The sequence below is a fragment of the Brassica rapa genome, chromosome A05, assembly GCF_000309985.2.
Source record: "Brassica rapa cultivar Chiifu-401-42 chromosome A05, CAAS_Brap_v3.01, whole genome shotgun sequence".
In the NCBI taxonomy this organism is placed as follows: domain Eukaryota; kingdom Viridiplantae; phylum Streptophyta; class Magnoliopsida; order Brassicales; family Brassicaceae; genus Brassica; species Brassica rapa.
The window spans coordinates 4,779,574-4,803,995 of record NC_024799.2 but is presented as its reverse complement, the minus strand read 5'-3'; the positions used below and the strand labels follow the sequence as shown (position 1 = coordinate 4,803,995).

General features: G+C 32.7%; 5 protein-coding genes and 2 long non-coding RNA genes across 9 annotated transcripts in view; 2 read left to right on the top strand and 5 right to left on the bottom strand.

Moving 5' to 3' along the window:
* Positions 1–131: 131 nt before the first annotated feature.
* On the bottom strand, positions 132–10,985 carry LOC103867790 (probable disease resistance RPP8-like protein 4). Its single transcript, XM_033291428.1, has 5 exons — positions 10,861–10,985; positions 9,707–10,653; positions 9,461–9,607; positions 461–2,169; positions 132–352 (listed from the first exon to the last, which is right to left on the bottom strand). The coding sequence occupies exons 2-4, from the start codon at positions 10,578–10,580 to the stop codon at positions 467–469; spliced, it is 2,724 nt and encodes a 907-aa protein (XP_033147319.1). The 5' UTR covers positions 10,581–10,653; positions 10,861–10,985; the 3' UTR covers positions 132–352; positions 461–466.
* Positions 132–24,422, bottom strand: part of LOC108872002 (probable disease resistance RPP8-like protein 2) — a 57,606-nt gene continuing 33,315 nt past the window's right edge. Inside the window, exon 5 of the mRNA XM_033291421.1 lies at positions 132–352. The gene's annotated coding sequence lies outside the window, so the exon portion shown is untranslated. The remainder of the gene's footprint in view (positions 353–24,422) is intronic.
* LOC108872001 (probable disease resistance RPP8-like protein 4) overlaps positions 132–24,422 on the bottom strand; it is a 31,719-nt gene continuing 7,428 nt past the window's right edge. The window contains exon 5 of one of the 2 annotated variants that reach the window (XM_033291430.1): positions 132–460. The gene's annotated coding sequence lies outside the window, so the exon portion shown is untranslated. The remainder of the gene's footprint in view (positions 461–24,422) is intronic. The other variant, XM_033291429.1, reaches the window with a different exon arrangement.
* The window catches only part of LOC117125727 (probable disease resistance RPP8-like protein 4), a 57,593-nt gene continuing 33,355 nt past the window's right edge, over positions 185–24,422 (bottom strand). Inside the window, exon 5 of the mRNA XM_033291419.1 lies at positions 185–352. The gene's annotated coding sequence lies outside the window, so the exon portion shown is untranslated. The remainder of the gene's footprint in view (positions 353–24,422) is intronic.
* Positions 4,436–20,331, top strand: LOC117134031. The gene is made up of 3 exons (XR_004458142.1): positions 4,436–5,432; positions 10,915–10,920; positions 20,321–20,331. It is a non-coding gene; the product is annotated as an uncharacterized LOC117134031 (long non-coding RNA).
* Positions 12,546–17,056, top strand: LOC103867289. Its single transcript, XR_632624.3, has 3 exons — positions 12,546–13,157; positions 13,462–16,485; positions 16,546–17,056. It is a non-coding gene; the product is annotated as an uncharacterized LOC103867289 (long non-coding RNA).
* LOC103867290 (protein GLUTELIN PRECURSOR ACCUMULATION 3) lies at positions 18,650–24,215 on the bottom strand. Of its 2 annotated transcripts, none has more exons than XM_033291443.1 (16): positions 22,834–24,215; positions 22,665–22,762; positions 22,135–22,273; positions 22,030–22,058; positions 21,866–21,962; positions 21,740–21,795; positions 21,551–21,658; positions 21,074–21,130; positions 20,868–20,959; positions 20,692–20,776; positions 20,341–20,496; positions 19,953–20,035; positions 19,681–19,857; positions 19,489–19,604; positions 19,059–19,134; positions 18,650–18,951 (listed from the first exon to the last, which is right to left on the bottom strand). In XM_033291443.1, exons 1-16 carry the CDS (start codon positions 22,893–22,895, stop codon positions 18,895–18,897), a joined length of 1,488 nt encoding a protein of 495 aa, XP_033147334.1. In that variant the 5' UTR covers positions 22,896–24,215; the 3' UTR covers positions 18,650–18,894. The 2 variants fall into 2 exon arrangements, with proteins under 2 accessions (XP_033147334.1, XP_033147335.1); XM_033291444.1 differs by having other exon boundaries at positions 19,681–19,854.

Here is a 24,422-nt window from a genome sequence, read left to right as displayed (position 1 = left end):
GTAATAGCGAACCAGGTCGCGATCGAATGGAACCAATGGACTTTCTTGAATCTTCTGAGGTGTATTTGTGATTGCGCCATTGATATTATAATGATGTTCAGAGATCACATCAAAGACCCTTCTATCTCCAGTTCCGACCATACAAGTCAACTAAGCACACACAACGGAGACATCGAAGAAGATATGGTTCAACATACAAATGTATTTCAAACTTAGCATTACAGTGAATGAGCATGCAAATAGATAAACGGAATATATCACAAACAAGATATGTAAACTTCATACAACAAAAACGACTTATTATCACATCACACAATCGATAGTGGTGGGTACTGATCCTGAGTAGGTTCACCTGAAAACCGAATAACAGAGAGTTGAGACTTTCACACTAAACTTCAAGGAGGATACATAACAAACAAAATGAACAATATTGACATTATACCAAAAAAGAATATTATACCTGAGACTATTCGTCGCTATCATAGTATAATTGAACACTAGGAATGTGTTGGACTTTGTGGTAACTTTCCCCACCTGGTACGAGTTTCGTCTTCCACTCCTTGTTCTTATGTCTGATTTCCAGTTCCTTTAAAGAAGTGATATACTTGAGCCCTTCCGGTAGCTCCTTCAACTTTTCACAATACTCAATAGACAAGGTACGAAGACATGGCATCGACCCTTCTTCGACTATCCACTCTTCCCAGTCGTCTAGGAACGACATTTCAAGCTTACATAATTGAGGGAATCCACCTTTTGAACACACCATCTTCCTCCCCACGAAAGATCTGTAACGTAATACAACCGACTTTAAATGAAGCAACTTTTCCAGAATCTGCAGTGGATCCTCCTTCACGTTACAGTAACGTAGAGATATGTGTGCAAGGTGGGGAGGCAATCGAGAGTGATCAGGAAGCCTTGTCATATGTATGTCCAGCTCTAAATGCCTTAGATGAATGAAATTCCAAACGAAATCCAAATCATAAGCCCCATCGGATTCGTTGATCTCATCGATCAATCTAAGCTCCTCCAGGTTTGTTAATTTACAGAGAGATGACGCTAGAATTTCAGAAGTATACCTGCCTTTGAGATTTATCTCGAGAGTCCTGAGCTTTTTCATTCGGATGAAGTCTGTGATGCTACCGTATTGTGATTGGAAGTCGCCCAAGTACTCCAGGTTCACTAGATTACCCAATTCCAACTTTGTTTTAGAGTCAATAACAAAGGGAAGCTGCAGGAACCTCAACTGTACCATCTCTTTAAAGATACTTGGCAGTTGAACTATTTCCCAGGAGAAAATACTAAAATAGATTAGAAGCTTTAGATTCTGTAAAGAAGAAGGTACATGAGTTCCCCAACCCATGTCTAAGCTCAAATATCTCAAATGAATGAGCTTTCCAATGCTTGATGGTATTCTCCCTCCTCTAGAGTCGCTTTTATAATCTAAACTCAGATGTAAGACCCTAAGTAATTGTAAATTTCTGAGTCCTTGACCTGACTGCTTCCACAAGTTGCTGTCGAGTCCAAACCCCAAAACAGATCTAACTTTTTTATTGTTTTTACATCCCAGCGTATCACCGCCATATACTGCGAGTCTGCGAGATCTGGTAGGAGTATGTGCACTGATGGTAGAGGTGGAAGAAGTAGGTACTTTGATAAACTGCAGAAAGTTCTCTTCTTTGGCTTTATATAAACATACTTCTCTCATCATGTCATGCATTTGACAATACTCCCATCTGCAACTCAAATCATCTTTTACTCCAATAATCATATTTCTCCTTACTAGCTCCTCTATGTAGTCTTCTCCAATTTTCCTAGTGGTTTCTCCATCGACACTTGACGTTATTATTCCTTCTGCTTCCCAGTAATAATACAATTGCTCTGCTTCTATCTTGTAATCTTCTGGAAAATGAGCTAGGTAGAGGAAGCAATTCTTCAACTGCATTGGCAAATCTTCATAGCTCATAGACAATACTCGGTAAACCGAATCTTGATTTTTGTCATCTATGCGAACTATCTGAGTTTTAATATTGTCATCTACTCTTTTCCACTCTTCAACCATGGTTTTATTAGCTAACAAGCCTCCCAGCACTTTAACGGCTAATGGTAGTCCTCCACAATATTTGACCATTTTCTTACCCATGGCTTCTAGTTCTTCATCAACATTAAATTCTGACAGTAACGCATATTATAGATTAGAGTCTTGAAATAGTATATGTGTCTAGTCTTTTCAAATTTTCAAAAAATTATAATATATCTATCTATCTATACTATTAAAGCAGGATCCTATTTTAAAAATTACCTTAATCTGTCATTTTCTTTATTAACATTGCATGTTTCATTAAGGGTAATCAAGTAATATTAATAACTCATCTATATTGAGTCATTTATTTTGGATCCAGCCCACATCAAATCTCTATTGAACCATTTGGACCGATTAAGAAATCAAATCCAATTCTCACATTTTTTTTCCTTTGGGCTATTGAGTCCAAGTTCAAATAATTTTTTTCAACTATCCTTAATTATTATTATTTTTTTCTTTTCTTAATATAATTTAAGCATTCATAAAAAAAAATTGTTTTTTTCATTGAAAAATATATATATATATATATATATTTTTTATTAAAAAATTAACTACATAATAAAATTAATTTATCAGAGTTACCAACTTAATTCATTAAACAAATAAAGTTTATTTTTTAACATAAATATTCATTTAAAATGAAATATGATAAATAAAGATAAAAATTTTAAGTCTTTTATAAAATAAACATAAATATATGAAAATATAACATTTACTAAATATTTGTCTATTGAAAATAATAATAATAATAAACACGCGCTTTGAAGGCGCGGGTCAAAATCTAGTCTATACTATTAAAGCAAGATCATATTGTTCTTTTTACCTTAGCCTGTCTTTTCTTTTACTAACATTGCATTTTTCATTAAGGGCAATCAAGTAATATTAATAACACATCTATATTGGGTCATTATTTTCTGATCCAGCCCACATCAGATCTCTCTTGGGCCATTTGGGCCGATTAAGAAATCAAATTCAATTCTCACATTTTTTTTTTCTTTTGGGCCATTGAGTCCAAGTTCAAATAATTTTTTTTTCAACTATTCTTAATTATTATTATTTTTTCTTAATATAATTTAAGCATTCATAAAAAAAATTGAATTTTGAAGTTGAAAAGTATAAATCTTTATTAAAAGTATATAATTATTTTAATTAAAATATTAGCCACATAATAAAATTAATTTATCAGAGTTATACCAACTTAATTCATTAAAGAAATAAAGTTTATTTTTTAGACATAAATAGTCATTTAAAATGAAATACGATAAATAAAGATAAAAAGTTTAAGTATTTTATAAAATAAAACACAAATATATGAAAATCTGACATTTACTAAATATTTGTCAATTGAAAAAAATAAAAAATAAACTCGAGCTTTGAAAGCGCGGGTCAAAAGCTAGTTTATACTATTATTAGCGATGTGATGTTTTTACTTTTGATCTCTCATCCGTTAGAGCGACTAAAGTTGTTGACCTTTAATCTATAATGAATTTTATAAATTAAAAGGAATCCCCTATATATTAAAAGAGAAGCATTACAACATATTTTGTAGCCACATGTCTTCACCACAATCATTCTTAGAATCTTTAGAAAAATATGTTGGTCCATAGAAATATATAATAAGCTTTTTATTAAACTAACCATAAATTAATCATAAATGTTCTTCATTGTTTCCTTAAATAAAAATCACGGAATTACCTAATGTGGCTAAAGTATATATATGACAATTAATGATTTTGAATAATAAAGATTTGATAAAATTTAGTCTATTTTCTATCATTTTTTAAAATTTTAACTTATTAAAATAAATTAAACAACCACATTAACTATATAAGAAAAATTTAGATTTTTTCGTATATGTTATATTTTGAATTTTAAAAAACGAATACAAATGGCTAAAGTTGTTAAAAAAATCACATTAAAATTTTTGTGATCCATGGTTTAAAATTTATGTTATAACAAGATACAAATGATTACAAAATTACATAAATAGGAAATCTCATATAATAAATATTATATATATATGTATATTAATATTTTTCAAAAATAAATTATATACCATATAAAATACATATTTGTTTTAATTTCGAATTTGTTTTGAATTCTTTTGATAAACATTTTGAACAATTATTGACAACTTAAAATTAAGATTTTAAATTTTGCATGGATTGTTTTTAAAATTATGAATTACTAAAACTATTAAACATCCCACAATTTTTTTAATTATTATCATTGATTAAAAATATTTGTTATAAAGTAATACAAGTGATCAAAAATAATATGAGTATAAAATATTTTTTAACAGATGTCAATGTTAAAAATGTACTATATATCTTAATATCATTTAAAATTAATTTTATATCATATAAAATATAAAAAAATGTTTGTCTGGATTAATAAAATTTATTTAAGTATTTGTACCAATTTAATTATATATATGTAATAGTTACTAAATTTTTAATTATTAATGTATATTTATTATTTCATAATATGTAAAAAATAGATAATACTTAAAAATAATTTATATATAATATTCATTCCGCGCAAGGCGCGGATCTTAACCTAGTTATATATATTTTCTAAGATGATTATCTGGAGAATTGTTAGTTTTTATGATGGTTTCTTTCATAGTTTACTTAGTATTTTATACTTTACATCAGTTTGTATTACTACCACTTCTTTTTTTGAACATTTATGTTCACTTACAATATGAAGTTTATATTGTTAAACTTGTAATTTTTTACCTCTGAACTCTCATGTTAAAAGTTATAGCGACTAAAGTCATTGCTATCTTTAATCTATAATTAGTTTTATAAAGTAAAAGGAATTATATAGATTTTCTAACTTAATGATTATCTGGAAAAATGTTAATTTTATGATGGCCCCTTTTATAGTTTACTTAGTATTTTATATTTACGTCAGTTTGTATTACTACCACTTTTATTTTTTGTTTTGAAGTTTGTATTGCTAAACTTGTGATTTTTTTACCTCTGAACTCTTATGTTAAAAGTTATGGCGACTAAAGTCATTGATACTTTTAATCTATAATTAATTTTATAAATTAAAAAGAATTATATATATTTTTTCTAACTTAGTGATTATCCGGAGTTTTATAATGGCCTCTTTTAATAGTTTACTTAGTATTTTATATTTTACGTCAGTTTGTATTATTACCATTTTTTTTGTTTCGAACATTTACGATCACTTACAATCAGGCCCCTGGGCAAAACAAAATTTTGAGGCCCATAACTAGTCTGTTTTTAAAATTGTGTGTTTCTTTAACTTTTCAACTTACACATAACATCAAGCAAAAATTTATACTTGATTTCTTAGTTAGAAAATTCAGTAATCTTATGTTTTTATACGATCCAAATTTAAACCAAGCATGCTATAAAGAAAAATTAAGGCCCTTAACATAACATGATTTGAAACAGGCCGCGGAGTGCTCGCACTGACTGCCTCCCTCAAAAGCTGGCCATACTTACAATATGAAGTTCATATTGCTAAACTTGTGTATTATACTATTACTAGGTGTTTCGTCTGTAGACATAAGTATTTTATAATTATTTATTAATATATGTATTAATAATTAGAATACTATAATGATAAATTATTATTTATTTTTTCATTTGAATATTTTTATGTATTATAATTTTCGAAAATTTCCATAGACACTATATTCATTAATTATTAATAAATGAATTTTAGAAATCACTCAATGCTCTTTTCAATTATATAAAATTAAGCATTTACTTGATTAATATATTTAGTTATGTGTTTTCCAATTTTTTAACTCTGAACTTTTTATTAAATGATTTTTTTCAGATAACAACACAATATTTATAAGAATTATCTTTTTCTTTTTAGATTTTGGATAACTCTTACTATTAGTTTAAATAATTATCTAAGGAAAAAATCACTTCGCTGATATATATTTTATTTATTAAGGGTATAAACAATATTTACCACTCTAACTTTTAACGTGAGAACTCTGTTGCAAAAAAACACTTCGCAAAAAATCACTTCGCAAATACATCCATCCATCCATCCATGGAGTTGATAGATTTTTAAAAGTTATGTGGATTGTAAAAATTTAAATACATTGACTTATGAAATTTGATAATAAATTTTTTAGATTGGAAAATATTTTCATGAATTTGTATTACCTGTTTTCTATAATTTTTTTTGTAAAGTAAATATATAATTTATATATTTTCTAAATCATATAGCATGATTATTTAATTTTTCTTCAAATTAAAAAGAAAATAATAGTGATACATACAAAATAGTACAATTTTCTTAAATAATCATTTTTGAGTTTTTGTCACAAAAAAACATTCAAAAAGGAAAATGACCAAAAGAAGTTTCATTAAAAGGACAAAAAAACTATTTTTCCCTTTGCTTTATATATAAGTAATAAAAATAAAAAAAATAAAAAGTTTTGTTTTATAATTTCGGGTTATATGTTTTCAAATTTGAACTTTTTATAAATTTGAAAATGGTTTTCGAAACTGTTTTTAAAAAATTATATTAAAACTTGTTAATATTTATAAATGTAATTATTAATATTTATATTAAAAATTATAATATTTATAAAAATAATTATATATTCAAAAATTTAAAAGTATATAAATGTAATTAATTATAGTTTGGACATATAATTTGGATTTAAGGTTCAATAGATAATTGGTAAGAATAATTATTTTATTTTTTAGATTTTTGTCACATGGATTTGGAAAATCAAATGGATACATATGATATTTTGATAGTTGAATCTTATGAATAAAATTGAATAAAATTCATCTCTCAATAACACTGAATTTAGGTAGAATTAGAGAATCAATAATAACTAAACTTTTTGAATAACAAATAATTGGAATGGATTTTGAATTTTTTTAAAAACCAATAACAACGGATTCTATTAAGATATTTGAAATTCAAAACCCAATAATAATGAAATTTCAAAATTTTCAAAGTTCATAAGAATTCACTTACCAATAACTCTCCTAAATAACACATGCATAAAGTAACGGTTGGGACTATATAAATCAAAGATTCTAATCAATACTATTAAATTAGAATCATGTTCTATTGATAATAGTTGAGTCCAACTTAAAATATAACTTCATCTAATTGATTATCTAAATATATCATATAACCACCTTGATAAAATAATTTTGTAACTTCCACTTTTATTCCAAAATTTTCGGATGCAATTCTGTCATATACGAACGTTACTAATAAAATAATTTTGTAACTACTACTAAAATCAGTGATCCTTTCAATATTACAAACTGTCACTACCTTATGAAGTCCAATAAATAAATATTATGTCATTTGGAAACAGTAATATTGATACTATAATAAGTATTATTTTCACCACACAAATTAATGGGAATGAATTAAGGTTTAATTAATGTTTTAAACACAGTCTAGATTTGGATCTAATTATTTTCCGGTCATTGAGTTATTAGATTCAGGGCATGACTGCTTCAAACGCAGCGGTTGCGGTTGCGAGAGTTTGCGGATGCGGGTGGCTGCGGTTACTAGCGGGTTTAAGAGATTTGTACGACTGGATCTACTGTTAGAAATTGGTGCGTTTGCGAGATATTTATGACTGGTTAACTACCAAATGCAACATCAATTAAATAATAAATTAACAATATTTATATTTTATACAATTATAAAAATATCAAAAATCATAATATTCTAATAAATATTAAAATTATATTTAGAAAGTTATAGTTTATTTTTTAGATAATAGAAAATATTTTTATTTTAAAATTTTATAATATTAATTAAAATATAATAAATATATTTTAGTATTTTTATAATTCCAATTAAAAATTTTTATTGAATAATTTTTATTTTTGTATTTATATTGTTTTATTGAATAAATATGTTTTAGTATTTTTATAATTATTTTTAACTCTTTTGAAAAATCATCACAAGGTATGATTTTAGTTATTCTATAGAAATATATCTTAAAAAGCAGAGGAGGAGGCATTTTATATTTTATGGTCTAATCACCAGAAGTGAAATTATGCTGAATAAAATAATTTCTTTGACATAACTTAGATCGGAAATTACCAAAAGACAAGTCGCCAAAAGAACATTTATCAATATAAGCATGAGTCCCTAGTTCCCTAAAAAAATAAATTTCAAAATAATTGACTAACACTAAATCGTATAATTAATGTGAATCAATAATGAAATAAATTAATATTTACGATGGATATCTACCAACACCAATTCAGTTGAAACAAATTTTGATTTTTTCATGATTCTTAAGTATCAACATGTTTACCTAATTTTATAGCAATATTTAGCCGACGCAATATCTCCAATAAGAAAAAGTGAAACATGTTTCTTTTTCCAAAAGACAACGTTTGAAGTGTGGATAGTAGAAAATACACACTTCATATTATTTAAAGATAAAATTTTGTAAATTTTGTGTGTATTTCCATCAAACGTATGATGAGAATATATACAATCATAGCATAGAGTCGGCAAATTATAATAATAGATTATTAAAATAGATACCAAGATAAAGTCGGCATCATAATTCTATATATTAGCATTTAAATACTACTATAACTATAATACGACCTAGACTAAGAGAAATATCACTTACACATTATCTACACTATCATTAAGCTATAAACTATATTAAAAGATAGATTATGTTCCACATTTAGTAACAAATATGATTTAAAATTATCCAGTAACAAATATGATTTTATAATAGAATAATAAGAATTGATCATAACTATTCAAAGTTACAATTTTTTTTAAAAAATATATGTATCTAATTATAAATCTTGAAATAGTTGTATTATTTAAATTAATAAATTAATGACTCAGTTAAAATTATTAAAATTAGTTTTTAGTTTCTGTTATTAATTTTTTTTTTATAACGACATTTTATTAATTTAACTTGAATGTACATGATCATTATGGAGTAATACACTTAGATATTGCGGTACACTTAGATGGAGTCGATGTTTCTGTTATTAATTTATTACACAAAAGAACAAACAGAAGCTGAAAAAGACATATCTAGTTATAATTATTAAAATTAATGACTCATCTTAAACCTAATTAAAACATGACAAATAAGCAAAATTATCTTAAATCATGGAAATCATGACAAATAAGCTAAATTATTTTAAAACTATTTATAGATAATGACTCATCTTAAACCTAATTAAAACATGACAAATAAGCAAAATTACTTAAAATCATGACAAATAATGTAAATCACTTCATAAATAATAGTATAGATATATATATGTATCCCAGATGATAATTTAGGAATTAGTACACAAGATTTTTGATAAGAAGGCCGTAAGAGATTCACATGATTCTTATATAAAAACGTACCCGTGATCTCTTTTCTAGGGAATGCTATGCTCTCACATAGCTTCCAACTTTCTTCGGGAGTAAGTGGTTTTGGTCTAAAAGGAAAACATGTTGGGTCTGCATGCAAACCAACACCTTCATCGCGTGAAGTAAGAATCATCTTCCAACCTGCAATTGTATTTCCTTTCATTTCAGGGACTGAAAGGCATTTTATGAAATATCTATGGGAAGTACTTACGTAATGTATGTACAATTTAGAGAGCTCACCTCTTCTTTCTTGGGGGAAAACGTCTTTTATTACATCCCAATCTTCTGTTTTCCATACATCATCCATGACAATTAAGTATTTAGATGTTTCCAACAATTGAAAGATCTTAGCCTGGAGTGTATCCTCATTCATTTGTTCAATCCCCGTATCATGTGGTCTAAGGTCTCGCAATAACTTTTGCCAAATATCCTTCTTCTTAAATTCCTGAGAAACGCAGATCCATGCGAATCCATCAACAAAATGACTTCGAACAATGTCATGATGAAGAACTTGTCTCGCAAGAGTGGTTTTTCCAATACCACCCATCCCAGATATGGAAACTACTTGGATGCTATCATTCTCCACCAAATGACCAACCAATTCATTAACACTTTGTTCCACCCCCACAAGATCCTTTTGAGATGTCTTTGGATATGTTTGTGGATTCTCCCTTGGTCTTTGTCTCTCTTGTAAAGACAGTGATCTGTAGATGATCTGTTGTATTCCAAACACCTGCATTTGCACAACCACCTTAGACATTCTCTTAGTTATGCCTTCAATTTCCATAGAAATATCTCGGCGATCCACTAAGAAACAAGAAAGTCTTTTCAGATGCCTCTTGATCCCTTTTTCGTCACCGCTAGATTCTTTCAAAAGAAAGGATTCAATTATATCTTCAGCATCAAAAACAATGTCTTTGACATCTTCCAAGAAGCTTCTCACTACTTTACTCTCATATCTCTTGGCATCTGCATCTTCCAACAATGACTGTAACATTCTCATCTGACATTTTAGATCATCAACTTTCTCATGAACTCCCTGCAGTCTCTCTGATTCTCGACTGAGGAGATCCCAGAGTTTCTCCACTCCAAACGACACAACTCCGTCAGCCATCACTATTCAAACCTTGTAGTAAGATTTAAAACCGTTTATGATAATCCTTGGTTGATCTAATAAAACATGATACCTGCCAGAGGAACTGAACTTAACTCACTTTTATTCAAACAATTTATAACAAGATTTGATGATTAAATGCTTTAAATTCGTAAAAAAAAATGAGTTCTAACAATCCAACGAATTTTTGTTTTTAAAATCAGATTCAACCACAACAGAGCCCAAAAGACAGATCAAATCAAGTTAAACAGACAAATAATGATATAAGAATATGATTTACCTTTCATGAAACAGCTCTCTGCAACTTGCTTAGAGAGGTTCTTTGGAAGAAGAGATATAAGTGGCAATGAAAGAGTAGACTCCAAGTCAATCTTATCAACAGTCTATATTGACTGCCATCTGTGGTTCTAATTTTGAATAAAAAGAAAATATGTGAGTTTTCTAGTCTGTAGCGATAATGACTTTTCGCAAGGCAAATAATTCTCCCATATCCTTCCTTCGCTTTGGTACAAAATTTCTACCTTAATTTCAACTTCCAAAATATTTAAAAGTTATATTTTTGTTAGAAATAATTAATTAGGAAAATTGATAATATAGACAAAGTTGTTAGATCATGTAGTATATAACACCGTACAAACTAGAGTTTACATACTATAATCCTTTACTCAATGATAGGATACGACTGGACAGTGGCCAATTTCTTCTGGTTCTACTACTACTACACGCTGACAAGGTTGATGCTTCGTGCCCTTGACACCAAAATATCATATCTCCTGAATCTCCGGAATCTGCATGTCCTACTTCCTTAGTCTCTCTGGAATTTTTCTCCAGTTCCTCATACCAAAGATCGGTAAAAATTAAGTGTGGTTTAGATCTTACTTTTTGTTATGATCAGAAGTGTTTTAGAGCTACCTAATTTTTAAGTTTTTTTGTTATGATCAGCCCTAGGCTCTTGTCAACGCAAGCTAGAAATGCAAAACCAAGAAAACAGAGAAGACCTGATCTTTTGACCCACTCAGATCATTGCCTCAGCTTGTGGCTGAACCAACCGAAGCAAGATCAAACTCTTTTGTAGGAACGCACGAGTACTTGGCACCGGAGATCATTAAAGGAGAAGGACATGGTGCTGCAGTAGACTGGTGGACGTTTGGGGTTCTTCTCTATGAGCTTTTATATTGGAAGACGCCGTTTAAAGGTTACGACAATGAGGACACATATTGTCCATCGTTGTGTTTCAGAACCTCAAGTTTCCTGATAGCCCTCTTGTGAGCTTCCAGGCAAAGAATTTAATCAGAAGGTTGGTGATGAAGGATCCGGAGAGCCGTCTGGGGTCAGAGAAAGGAGTTGCAGAGATCAAGAGGCATCCATTCTTTGAAGGATTGAACTGGGCTCTCATCCGCTGCGCCATCCCCCCTGAGCTGCCTGATGTCTATGAGAATGGTGCAACGGAAGCAAAGTCTCCTAAAGGGAATAGTAATGGTTATCTTGAATGTAAAGCCATGGGAGATCATCTTGAGTTCCAGTTGTTTTAGGGGATAGAGAAAGACAATAAGGGTCTCTACTCTCTGCAGACAGAAACTATTTGGTTTAAGTTATCAATAGTACGTACCGCTGTTGTTGTAGTAATCCATTTCTAAGTATAAGAGGTAAATTTTGCCTCTCTTTTTCTTTACTTTCCCATTGTCTTCAAGGCGAAGCAATCTATTTTCAAAGCAAAAGGCAAGAGCCTAAACAAGAGAAAAAAGAGAGCAGACGCTGAGATATGGATTTAAGTAGATATAATGAAAATTTTACATATGGGTATATCGTTTTGTACTTGACTAAAAAGAAGTTGTACATATCTTGTTGTCTATCAGAGATGATTCTCTTGAGACTTTTTAGCTTTGTTGTTTGCAATGGTAATGCTGATAGCAATCTTGGTGATCTTCTTGGCTGCTACTTGATGAGTTTAGAAGGGTTTTTGTATTCTCTTTCCGAGTTTCATGGTAAAAGCTCATGAATCAGATTAGAAGGATTATTTCTGTTACATATACCGTTTTTGTTACATATACCCTTTTTGTTACATATACCCTTTTTGCAGGGAAATTTCTTTCTGAGAATTCAGGGCTCACCATGGAAGGAGCCAAAGGTTCTCACTCAAATGTTTATCATTAAAAAAAGAGAAATTACTTATAATGACTCAGATTATACTTGAAATGACTAGAATAACTCATCAACTTTTGCAATTACTAGACTAACTCATATGACTAATGAAAGTACTAAAAACCCATCCTTCCTTTTCATATTCACTTTTTTTTTTGGTTTTTTTTTTTGAAATTTCTTTTCATATTAGATAATTATTTTATTTTCCCCTAAAAAGAATCCTCAATCTCTCGTTATCCTCTCCGACGAAAGAAACGTCGAAGACGAAGGAGGGTTCTCTTCACTTCCGTCTCCGGTGAACTCTCCTCTGGGACAGGCTCCTTCCGTTTCGTCATCTCCACCTCAACTCGCTGTCGTCTGTCATACAAAAAGAACCCTAAATCCGATTTTACTTTTTTGTCAAAATCCACCTTTCAATCTAAGAAAATTGAACCTGTAAGTCCTAAATCAATGCAACTAAGTTTTTGTTTCATGTTCTTATCATTTATTGTTTGAATGAGTGTTAGATTTCAAAAGCCCTAAATTTCCCAATTTTCTCATCTATTTTCCTGTAGTATTTGTGTTTCTTTACCTCGGGTTTATAGAGTTTGGTTATGAGTCATATTGTGTTTTTTTTCTCACTGTTTGATGTAAAGAACTTACTTCTAGAGATGAGTGGTTTATCGCTTTCAGGTAATTGATTGAGTTTTGTGTGTTACTTAACTGATGAAATTGATTTGCTTTTGTTTGTGAATTATAGGGATGTTTCAGACAGAACATAATTGGCGTTACTATCTATGCTTCCTTAGGAGAGGATGCTTTGATTTACTCACTCAATGTGGTTGGTGTGTAAGTTTGTTTTTGTTACGTGAATTACAGGGATGTTTCAGACAAACCAATGCCTCGAGGGGAGATTGTGGTAGGTGATAACTGTGTAACAGCAGGTTACTTCAACAATCAATCAAAAACCGATGAGGTTTACAAGGAAGTTAAGCAGATGCAGCTTTGTTTCAAGTAATTACGTTGACAACATTATGGTACACACAGACCCAATGAACAGCTACTGTGTAACTCTTGTTGTAGCATCATACGGAGCATTAAAGAAATGGGGCAGAGCAAGCAGGAGTTAAATACAGCGACTTCTCTGAGCTATGCGAGAACGGTGATGCAGTAAACGAGGTTCAACAATCTCTTACCAAGGCGGCAAAGCTAGAAAAATTTCATGTACTTAGGGTTTTGACTTTACTTTTACTAATAAAGTTTGATCATGATGGGGTTGTTTTCTCCCCTTTTAATACACTAATTTTCATTCCAACTTTTATATAACGGAGCAATTTAAGAGAGTAAAATCAGTGTGGGTACTCAATAAAGATATGCAAGGACATGATGAAGTAGTCACCATCAATCGAATTGTGATAGTGAGCATTGACATTTGCTATTTGGGTCAGATGGTGCAGAATCATCAATCACATAATCCTACAAAGAATTATACCCATTCATGCGACTGCAACAAGAGTTAGTGCAGTAGTTACTTTTAATATCTGGACATTCAAAGGTCATTGTCCAAGTTCAGCCACCTCAAAAGGACAGGCGAGTTTTACTGTAGAATGAACGAAAGGGATCAAAAAATTAGCCTATATAATGTATACCGAGACTTCAACTCTCTATAACTCTGCAACAACGGAAGCCATTTGGTACAAAGGAAGCCAACTTGATAATAAAAGAAAAGAGGGATGAAAGAGATGACGACAATAACAAAAAAAATTAGACATAATTCTGATCTGAATAACACTAAAAATAAACCAGATTCGAAATTAAGATAAACCGGATATAATTTATTAAATTATGTTTGGTTTATACAAACCAAGATTTCTGTCAAAAAGTCTGCCACCACGTAAAATAAAAAGTCTACCAACCATTTTAAGTCGGATATATAAATCTGTCATAAAAAAACAAGTCGTACATAAGAAAATAAGTCGGTATATACGAAAATAAGTTGACCACAAAAATCGATCATTTGTAACAAATCTGCCACTTCATTCGCCAGACATATTCTTAAAAATCTGTTTTCTATCCAAATCGTACAATTAACTCTATCGTGGTAATAAATCTGACGTTTCTAAGTAAGTCTGACACCACTTTAACGATAGATTTATTTTTCTAAACAGATTTTATAAACAGATTTATTACTCGATAGATTTATTTTTTTGAAAATAAATCTGCCGACGACCAAATGGTAAGGGTACTTTGGTAATATTTTATTTTTGTTATAACTATGGATAAGGGCAATTTCGACCAGAAAAATATTCTAATAATTTTTGAAAAATATGAGTCATTCTAGTAATAACACAATTAATTTGAGTCATTTAAGTAACAGCATATAGATCTTGATGAAGATAAGCTTGTGATCTCTGGGGTAGTAGTCACCTCTAGGCGGTAGTTAAATGCTTTATAGAAGATTATTGTTTAGGTGGACACTTAGACCGATTCTTTGAACGCTTAGGCCGATTTTAAAAAAAATTGTTCTGAAAAAATAGTTTTGTTTAGTCCTAGACCGATATTTAGAACACTGATAGTGACAAACTTCATCATCCCATGGGTCTAGTAACGGAGCTGAAGTAAACGTAGTAACTGATAATGCGAAGTTAACGTCGAATTCTGAGAATACTCGTTATTTTAGCCTTTTTAACATCTGTTGAATTCTCAATGAATGCCCAGAAATAAAAGGAATCAAGAATTGTTTAACACAAAGCTCTTTTATAAATCAATAATTAAAAGTTGTGACTTTTACAAATCAAGAGCTCATTATTTATATCTATAAGAAAAAAACCTAAGTCCTTAAGGATTAGTATCTAACTTTTTATCCTAATTAAAGTCTTTAATCATTCTCTTTCTAAATAGTAAAAATACTAATGTTTATCTAGAACAAGAATAAAAGGAAACTATAAAACCAAAAGCTCAATAGAAATAAGATGCTACGCTGCATAAGGTCATCCGGGGTTGAAAAAATTCGTCCTCGAATCGTAAAGCCCACCATTCGCAACCAACAGAACATGGCACATTATTGTGAACACGCCAGAGCAAAGAAACTCAGCATGAACTAAAAACTGGTGACATGCATTAGCATCCAACTTCTCAAATACTTGTAGTGGTCCTATCGTGGAAACTATAAGCGTGTGATATGCATGATGAGAAAAATGATTCTTGGCTATCCTTGTAGAAAGCAAGTCATCCATTTTGAATTGAATTTTATAGTGAAGCCGGTGTGCTGTTAGTGTGACTTAGGGAACGAAATGCATAGATTTTCCTGAACCTACATCGTAAGAAAGATTGTGAACCCACAAATTCAATTCTTTTCCCATGATGATGCGTACACGTTGGTGCCTCTCCTTGCTCAACTTGACCTCGCAGAAGTAAACCCGATACGATCCACAAAGGAAATAAACACATGCTTCTGTTAACCATGATCAATATATTAATCATTCTGGACCTGAAATTAGCATCCTTATGCCACAACCATGACGTCACTGTAAGAGAGCGCTCCAAATTGTGCTTTATAAATGACACAATAGAACCCAAGGTGGAATATAGTGGTAGAGAAGAACATCCATGGCACTATTTGTAACGTCGGAGGAAGGGACAAAATCTGTTTGTGAACCCATAGTGGAGAAGTAAAGATAGACTCCGCAATTTGAAATACATCATACACCATGAAACAGCTCACTGGAGACCCTTGAGATGGAGGACACGTAAGGATAGACACCTTACTTCGCAGTTCGAAAAGGTCCAACAGAAGACTTTCGTATGAGACTGCCAGCAAGTAAAAAAGATCCCACCCCACTAGAAACACGCACCTCGTTACGTCGGCAAAGAGAATCTCATGAGCGTTCTTGTTAGGTAATCGGTGTTGTGTTGTCTTGAAAATATTTATCAAAACACCACAAACGAGCTGATGATTCAGTACTGATCTTGTTATAACCCGTACAACCAGGGATAACTTAGTGGTTGACGACGGAAACACAGAAAATATGAGAAATTTTATAGCTGCTACACAAACATGTTCAAAATCTGAGTTAGAATCTCCGAACAAGTTGCTTGATTCACAAGCAAAGCCTCTCCAACCAATAATTGCCACTAATAAGCAGCCTGAACCAACTTGTGGACGATGCACAACCTCGAATTTTCTCTTAGATACTCCATACTGTAGCTCAATTTGTAACCACTGAGAAGAAAAGACTACCAACGGTACAGTTATGTCCGTGTGAGAAAGAGGCCACACAACTGAAGACCGTAATATGTCGTACATGGAGGCAACATTCATGTGGATACACAGAGGCCATAATGCAGTTGAACATGGCAGCTCAAGAAACACGACGGTCTTGTCGCTCCAAACACCAAAACGAATTGAATCATATCAACGGCGTCAAGTCATCCATTTAAATGCTTTTGCTTCCACCAGACTGGCGAAGAGATGGTAGAGTAAAATACCACAAGCCTAACCAATGCCATGGAAGTCTCCTCATTTCCCATAAGACATAACCAATTTACTTGTATTGTCTGATTGCCTTTTCCCACACAAAAAAATGGTCAACATGCATGAGAGCACATAAGTGGCGATGGTGAAAAGAAGACACATCCAACGCAGTTCCAAGAATGAGAAAATTTTGTAAGGATGCTGTTGAGTAATACTTAAGAAAAGTATAACTCCTGGGAAATACCACAAACATAACGTCCATAAACTGAACATCTTCAAACAACTTAGCCTCTGGTCGGAACGTTGCCGAGTTGTATAGACAGAGTGGAGTATACAGACTAAGATATTCCTCTTTTGGTCCAAGCAGGACCACCGGCCCTGAAATTTTGGGGGCCGTAGACGATTTATTAAAACTTTCAATAGTTTAGGACCTGAAATTTCTATTTTATAAATTTGGAAACCTATGTATATATACATGCATGTTTTCAAAAAAATTGAGGACCTAGCTTGGCTCATCCCTGCATCCGGGCGGTTTTATATTGGGCCAGTCGCCACGGCAACTCAACCTTAGGTATGGACACTTCTTACCTTCAAAAACAAACCAACCTCTCTCTCTCTCTCTTCTTACTAAGGGCATATGGCGTCACAACTCGAAGACACACACGCTAGCTTCACATGAAAACAACGAAAACTTTGATATATGCTTTAGAATAAAGTATGCAACACACACATGCAACCTACCTACTTAATCATTAACAAAGAAAAGGTAAAATCATTTCTTCAGAATAAAGTATGCAACACACACATGTCAACCGAAGCAAGGTCAAACTCTTTTGTAGGAACTCACGAGTACTTGGCGCCAGAGATCATTAAAGGAGAAGGACATGGTGCTGCAGTAGACTGGTGGACGTTTGGGGTTCTTCTCTATGAGCTTTTATACGGGAAGACACCGTTCAAAGGTTATGACAATGAGGAGACGTTGTCCAACGTTGTGTTTCAGAACCTCAAGTTTCCTGATAGCCCTCTTGTGAGCTTCCAGGCAAAGGATTTGATCAGAAGGTTGGTGATGAAGGATCCAGAGAGCCGTCTGGGGTCGGAGAAAGGAGCTGCAGAGATCAAGAGGCATCCTTTCTTTGAAGGATTGAACTGGGCTCTCATCCGCTGCGCCATTCCGCCTGAGCTGCCTGATGTATATGAGAATGGTGCAACGGAAGCAACTTCTCCTAAAGGGAATACTAATGGGTATCTTGAATGTAAAGCTATGGGAGATCATCTTGAGTTCGAGTTGTTTTAGGGGATAGAGAAAGACAATACGGGTCTAAGCAGACAGAAACTCTGTGGTTTAAGTTATCAAGAGTACCGTTGTTGTTGTAATCCATTTCAAAGTCTAATAGATGAAGTTTGCCTACTTTTTTCCTTACTTTCGCATTGGCTTCAAGGCAAAGCAATCTATTTTCAAAGCCCAAACAAGAAATAAAAGAGCAGAGGCTTAGATATGGATTTAAGTTGAGATAATGGAAGTCTTACATATACGTTGTATCTTTTTGTTCTTGCTAAAAAGAAGTTGCACATAGTTGTCTATCAGAGATGTGATTCTCTTGAGACTTTTTAGCTTTGTGGTTTGCAATGGTAATGCTGATAGCAATCTTGGTGATCTTCTTGGCAGCTACTTGATGAGTTTTGTATTCTCCTTGTGAGTTTCATGGCAGAGCTCCTCAATCAGATTACAAGGGTTTTGTATTCTTCCAGCAACTCCGGAATGTCATCCATCCGCAACTGAGAATAGCAAAATGTAAACTTGACATGTCAGAGAGGAAAGCCTGATGTTTTGATTGATTGGTGTCAAATATTCAGGCGAGGGAGGAAAGTATGCAGAGTAATACCTCGGAAGAATTTTTGATATGATAAAACGTAAACGTCTTCTTTCCAAAATCAGCAGATGTTAAGCTGCTCTGTGATCTGATAGAAACCCGCCACAACAAATGAAAAGAAACATGTGTCAAGGAAAGGAAGAAGCAGATGTGAGATTTCATAACATGTAATAGTAGGGGCACAAAACAATGCATTCACAACATTATCAGTTTTGACAACATGCTCGGATTAAAAAGTCTCGAGGGCTATTCAAGACACAAAAATGATATATTCATATTAACTCTATATGACTCCTAAACTCTCAGGAGATTTATCCAAGTTATTCTAATGCCATGTGGTGATTCCAAGCGCAATCAAAGAACAACCATTTTTAGTGAAACAAAAGATAATCTACATAAACAAGAACTGAGTCTGAAATAGTTGGCATGGATAAGAACTCACGTGTATTTTCGGGTAACCAGTCGCTGATAATCTCGAAGCAAGGAACCAAGCTCCTTTAATTGCAAAGTCTCTGGAGTGGACTCTTTCCAATGTTGACGAAGTGCTTCAGCTGACATCTTTTCATTGAGAAGCATTTTCAGTACAAGAATAACACAATCACACATTCTAAAATAGACAAGAGGAAAAACTCACCTGAATCATGGAGGCTCCATTATCAACTGCATCTCCCTCAATCAATCTGGTTCCTAACTCAACGAACTCTTGATCTTCTAACTCCTCGGGTATTTGAAGGCGTAACCCTGAAGAAACAGAGATTCCCATTTTCTTTTGCAAGTCGACGATAGTGAATCCCTCTTGTCCTCTTTCCTGCTGTGACCAAACTCTTGGTGTTAAAACAAGTTGAAAAGCTAATTTAACTGCATTGGCGAGAAACACATAAGATGATGAGCAGGAACCACAGTTACCGTATCCAAATCTCTCTCTGACTCTTTAGTCTCAGGAGGGTTTCTAAGTTGAGGTACAGAAGACCTCTTGGCTATGGGATCATCTGAGAAAAGAGAAAAAGAGTTAGATCGCTAACAACATTTCTTTCTTTATTCCATTTCTTTCTTTCACAACGAATAACAACATTTTCAGAAGGCTAAAACAGTTCAGTAAATTCAATCAGATGTGTAAAACTTCAAAACTTTCAATACAAACTTGATAAAGAAGAAAAAAAAGAGTATGCTAGAAATTAAGTGTCTCTAATTGCCTATAATCTGTGACCAGCACCGAGATTGTAACTGATGATGCATGTACACAGAATGATAGCTAAGTTGGAGTAAAACATTAGTACAAATAAGAGTTTAATACCTTCAGGAACCAGCCACCAAAGATCACCGAAGGTTGACTTTCCATCAAAACCACCAATTAAAAGATGACGAGCTCCAATACTAGTCATTGTATGGTAAGCTCGAGGTGGAGGAGGCTCATCATTGCTTATCGGTAAGCGCTTCCACTGAGCAGTTACTAGTATGTGAAAAATAGAAATTTAGCAACAACGCATAGAAGACAATGCTCAGCAAGAAAAAGGATAATTTACATCACAATTTTATCATCTCACTAGTATTGTACTATTGTAAATTAATGAAGTGGATTTTTGGATTTAGAGTGATCCTTTAGCAGAGGAGAAGAATCTTATGAGACGAGTGAGCAAGAATCTACCTCTATCCAAAATTATAGCGTCGTTATAATAGACATCATAACGACTCAGCCATCCACCAGTTCCATGTCCCCCAAATAACAGAAGCTTCATACATGAAAATTAATGATGTGAGTGATGTATGTCATGCGAAGCTATCCTTACACAAAAGAACAAACAGAAGCTGAAAAAGATATACATAATGTCCTCCGGATGTGACAGTGTGACCACATCGAGCTGATGGTGCTTGGCCAGGAAGCTTTAGTTGGGTCCATCCAGGTGTTTCACGCTCTTTCTTGCACAACAAACGTAAACCACAATTAGATCAGCAACCAGAACATAATAAATAAAACAAATGAAGAGGATATTCCTACAAGATCAAATGCAAATTTTAAGTAAGGATACCTTCATCGATTAGACCCTTCAAAGCCCACAAATCACCCATGATAGGGCCACCACCTCCTGTCAAAGATAACATAGCACACACCATAATATCAGTTTACTTGTTATCAGCTCAAGCAAAACAAATTATGATCCTGACTCATACCATGAAACAGAACCAAGGAAATATCAAGCTAGTGAATTCATTTACAAGTATGAATCGTTAGGATCGGAAAAGGGTTTCTATATTACATATACCATCAGTACACCCAGTCAGGAAACTTAACTAATAGTTAAAGTTATTAACTGACAGCGACAGGGTAGATCAAACACATCAGCATCCTTAGCATGTTTGATGAGTGAAAAGGTGGAATAGTAAACAAATCATTAGGGTTTTTGACTTTTATCTATAATATGATTCCGCCAAGTTGGTTAAATATACAAACACCTTTAACTTATTTAGGGAATGGTGATAACTACAAAGTTTTAGTTCTGGTATACCTCGGCCACCAAAAACAAGTAAGCGTTTCTCAACCATGGTGGCTGTATGACCACATCTAGGAGGCGGCAACGACCCCGAAACCGTCAGCTCCATCCATTCAAGTGACACTAACAGACACCAATAAAGCTGACATTATCATAAACTTAAAAACAGTTTTATTACAAAACTGAAGTAGACGAGAGATATACTTGTGTCCATAACATACACATCTGACAGCCATTTTTTACCATCCCAGCCGCCACACCTGCCAATAATCATAGGCTAAGCCAATGCATGCAACAAGCTGATGAACGTCTAACATTTCTGAAACTCACAACACAATCTTCTGGTTCCCAATAGCAGCAGCAGCAGAAAAATCACGAGGCGTAGGTAAGTCGCCAAAGCTGGTTAGCTCAGACCACTGCCATATATCTGCAGAAAACGTTAGCAGCAGAGTATTAAATAGTTCCCAGGCAGTTGTTATAACTTGCACACTTACCTGTATCTAGAACCCAGAAGTCACCCAACCTGTAATTGATTTATAGAAATGAGCTCTTTAGAATGTAAAAACGCTTATAGCAAGAAAATAAATAGTAGTGCGCACCTCTTGCCACCAGAACGTCCACCAAAGATGAACATATGGCAATCAATAGTGATGGCAACATGAAACGCGCGAGGTGTAGGACCAACTTTTCCTTCAGACACGCTGCCAGTACACTCTGGCTCGAACCAGAGTTTGTTTTCTAGTCGACAGGATAAAGAAGAAGCAAATCATAAGACCACCAATTATCACATGATTAAAAAAAAGCTGAACATATGATACTTAAAACAAGGCCAAGGAGGGGACAAAAGAAGCTCAGAAACAAAACTAGCAAAATAAGAAAAGAGAGTATCCATCTGATTCCTCTTCAACAACACCGAATCGAATAATCTCATCTTGAAGTTTTCAGCTTTCTATAGTTTTTTTTTTGTTGCAAAGTAACTATCTTTGATGTAAGCATCGTTCTATCAAATAAACTAGTAGAGACAATAGTCATTACAAGCAGAGCAAGCCAAGAACGTAACTCGTGAGAAAGAAAGCATCTTTCTTGAAGCAAGGAAACAATAATCCTAAGGCTGAAGTATGATTATTACCAATGTCATAGACAATGATGTCGTTGAGGAACTTCTTGTCGACGAGGCCGCCGAACACCACGACCATGGATTTTCCGACATTGACAGCTGTATGTCCACTGATGAAGAATAAAAATCATCAGCTGAAATTAAAATCGGAAATTGAATGGAGAAGAAGTAATTAATTTACCTCCTTGGCTGCGGAGGAGTTCCGGTGAAATCGGAAGAGGAAGCTCTAACCCAGTTATGCATACGTTTGGCGATTGATGTCTGAAAACGCACGGATCACCGCGTTTTGTATTCGCTTCAAGTAGTAGACTTCTCCTAAGTCAAAAACAATTTTGCAGAGATCGAAAGGACTCTTTGTTTGGCAGAAAGACTCATGACCGAGCTCGTTAAACCATCAATATGTCCGGTTTGGTAGTGAAAGACGAATTACAGGAGTCGATGAGAATTAACCGGTTTATGCCGTTACTTAAAATTTGGAAAACTCAGGGTCGATTCGGTTCGGTTCGGTCTGGAAAAGTGAGGTTTGGCGATTGATGTCTGAAACGCACGGATCACCCGTTTTGGATTCGCTTCAAGTCCCATTAACACCCCCTTAAAGTCAATACAAACATGCAGAGATCGAAAGGACTCTTTGTTTGGTAGAGACTCGTGATCTGATATTATGATCCAGACCGAGTTCATCATAAACCATCAATATACTATATCGGTTTACTAGATAACCAACATGGTTTAAGTTTCCTATAACTTAACCGTGTATATATATACTTCTTGTAACAAACTTTCCTAAATTCATTCATTCATTTCATTTGATTCAATAATCTCTTTGTAGTATCAACTGTAAGGAATCCCATTGTGCTGAAACTCTTGGCTTTGGTTTCAATAAACTCCTAAGGTTATATATTTGTAAGACCATCTCCAATGTATTTTTCTATTTTTTTACTTTATAATAGAGTAACTTTATAATAGATGTGGATTTCTTTCCAATGTATTCTTCTATTTTATCTTTTAAAAAGGAATATTCTTAAGAGATTCTTTCAAAATTTTACAATTAACACCTTTTAACTTATAAATATTGAAAATTAACCCATTCATTATATCACTTGGATTTTTTTCATAAAAATGCAATATTATTTAATTTAAACAGTTTGTTACAAAAAAAATTAAACAAAAAAATAGTAAAACAAAGTATACATTATCTAACCATCATTATGGAGATCTGGACGTAATTTACCATAATATTAAGGCGTTTTAATATGTTGTATTAATTAATATTTAAATAAATATGTTATCAATATGTAAAGTTTATGTAGATTTTTTAGAAATTAAACTATAATTAATAATTTTAGTATTAAATATAAAATTAAGTATTATTTGTTAAAAATTAGACTTTCACATAAAATAATATTATTATTTATTTATTTTATTTACTTATAACTGTAAAAAATATTATGTAAACAAAAGATAATTAGGCTTTATATGTAAAAATCATGTATTTCTACATAAATATGTATTTTAAATATAATCACAAAAAGTTAAAGGATTATTGTGTAAATAAAAAAGTATGTCTCTATTATAGAGGAATGCTAATTTTTCCTCTAAATATAGGAGAAAATAGCAATCTCTATTTTAGAAGAAGAAATAGAGATGGGGTGGAGTAGATTTTCCTCTATTATAGCATATAGAAGCAAATATAGGGGTGGGTTTGAGATGCTCTAAAAAGGGATTAACTAGACGTTTCGTGTAAAAGCTCTCGACTCCTCAATCTCGACC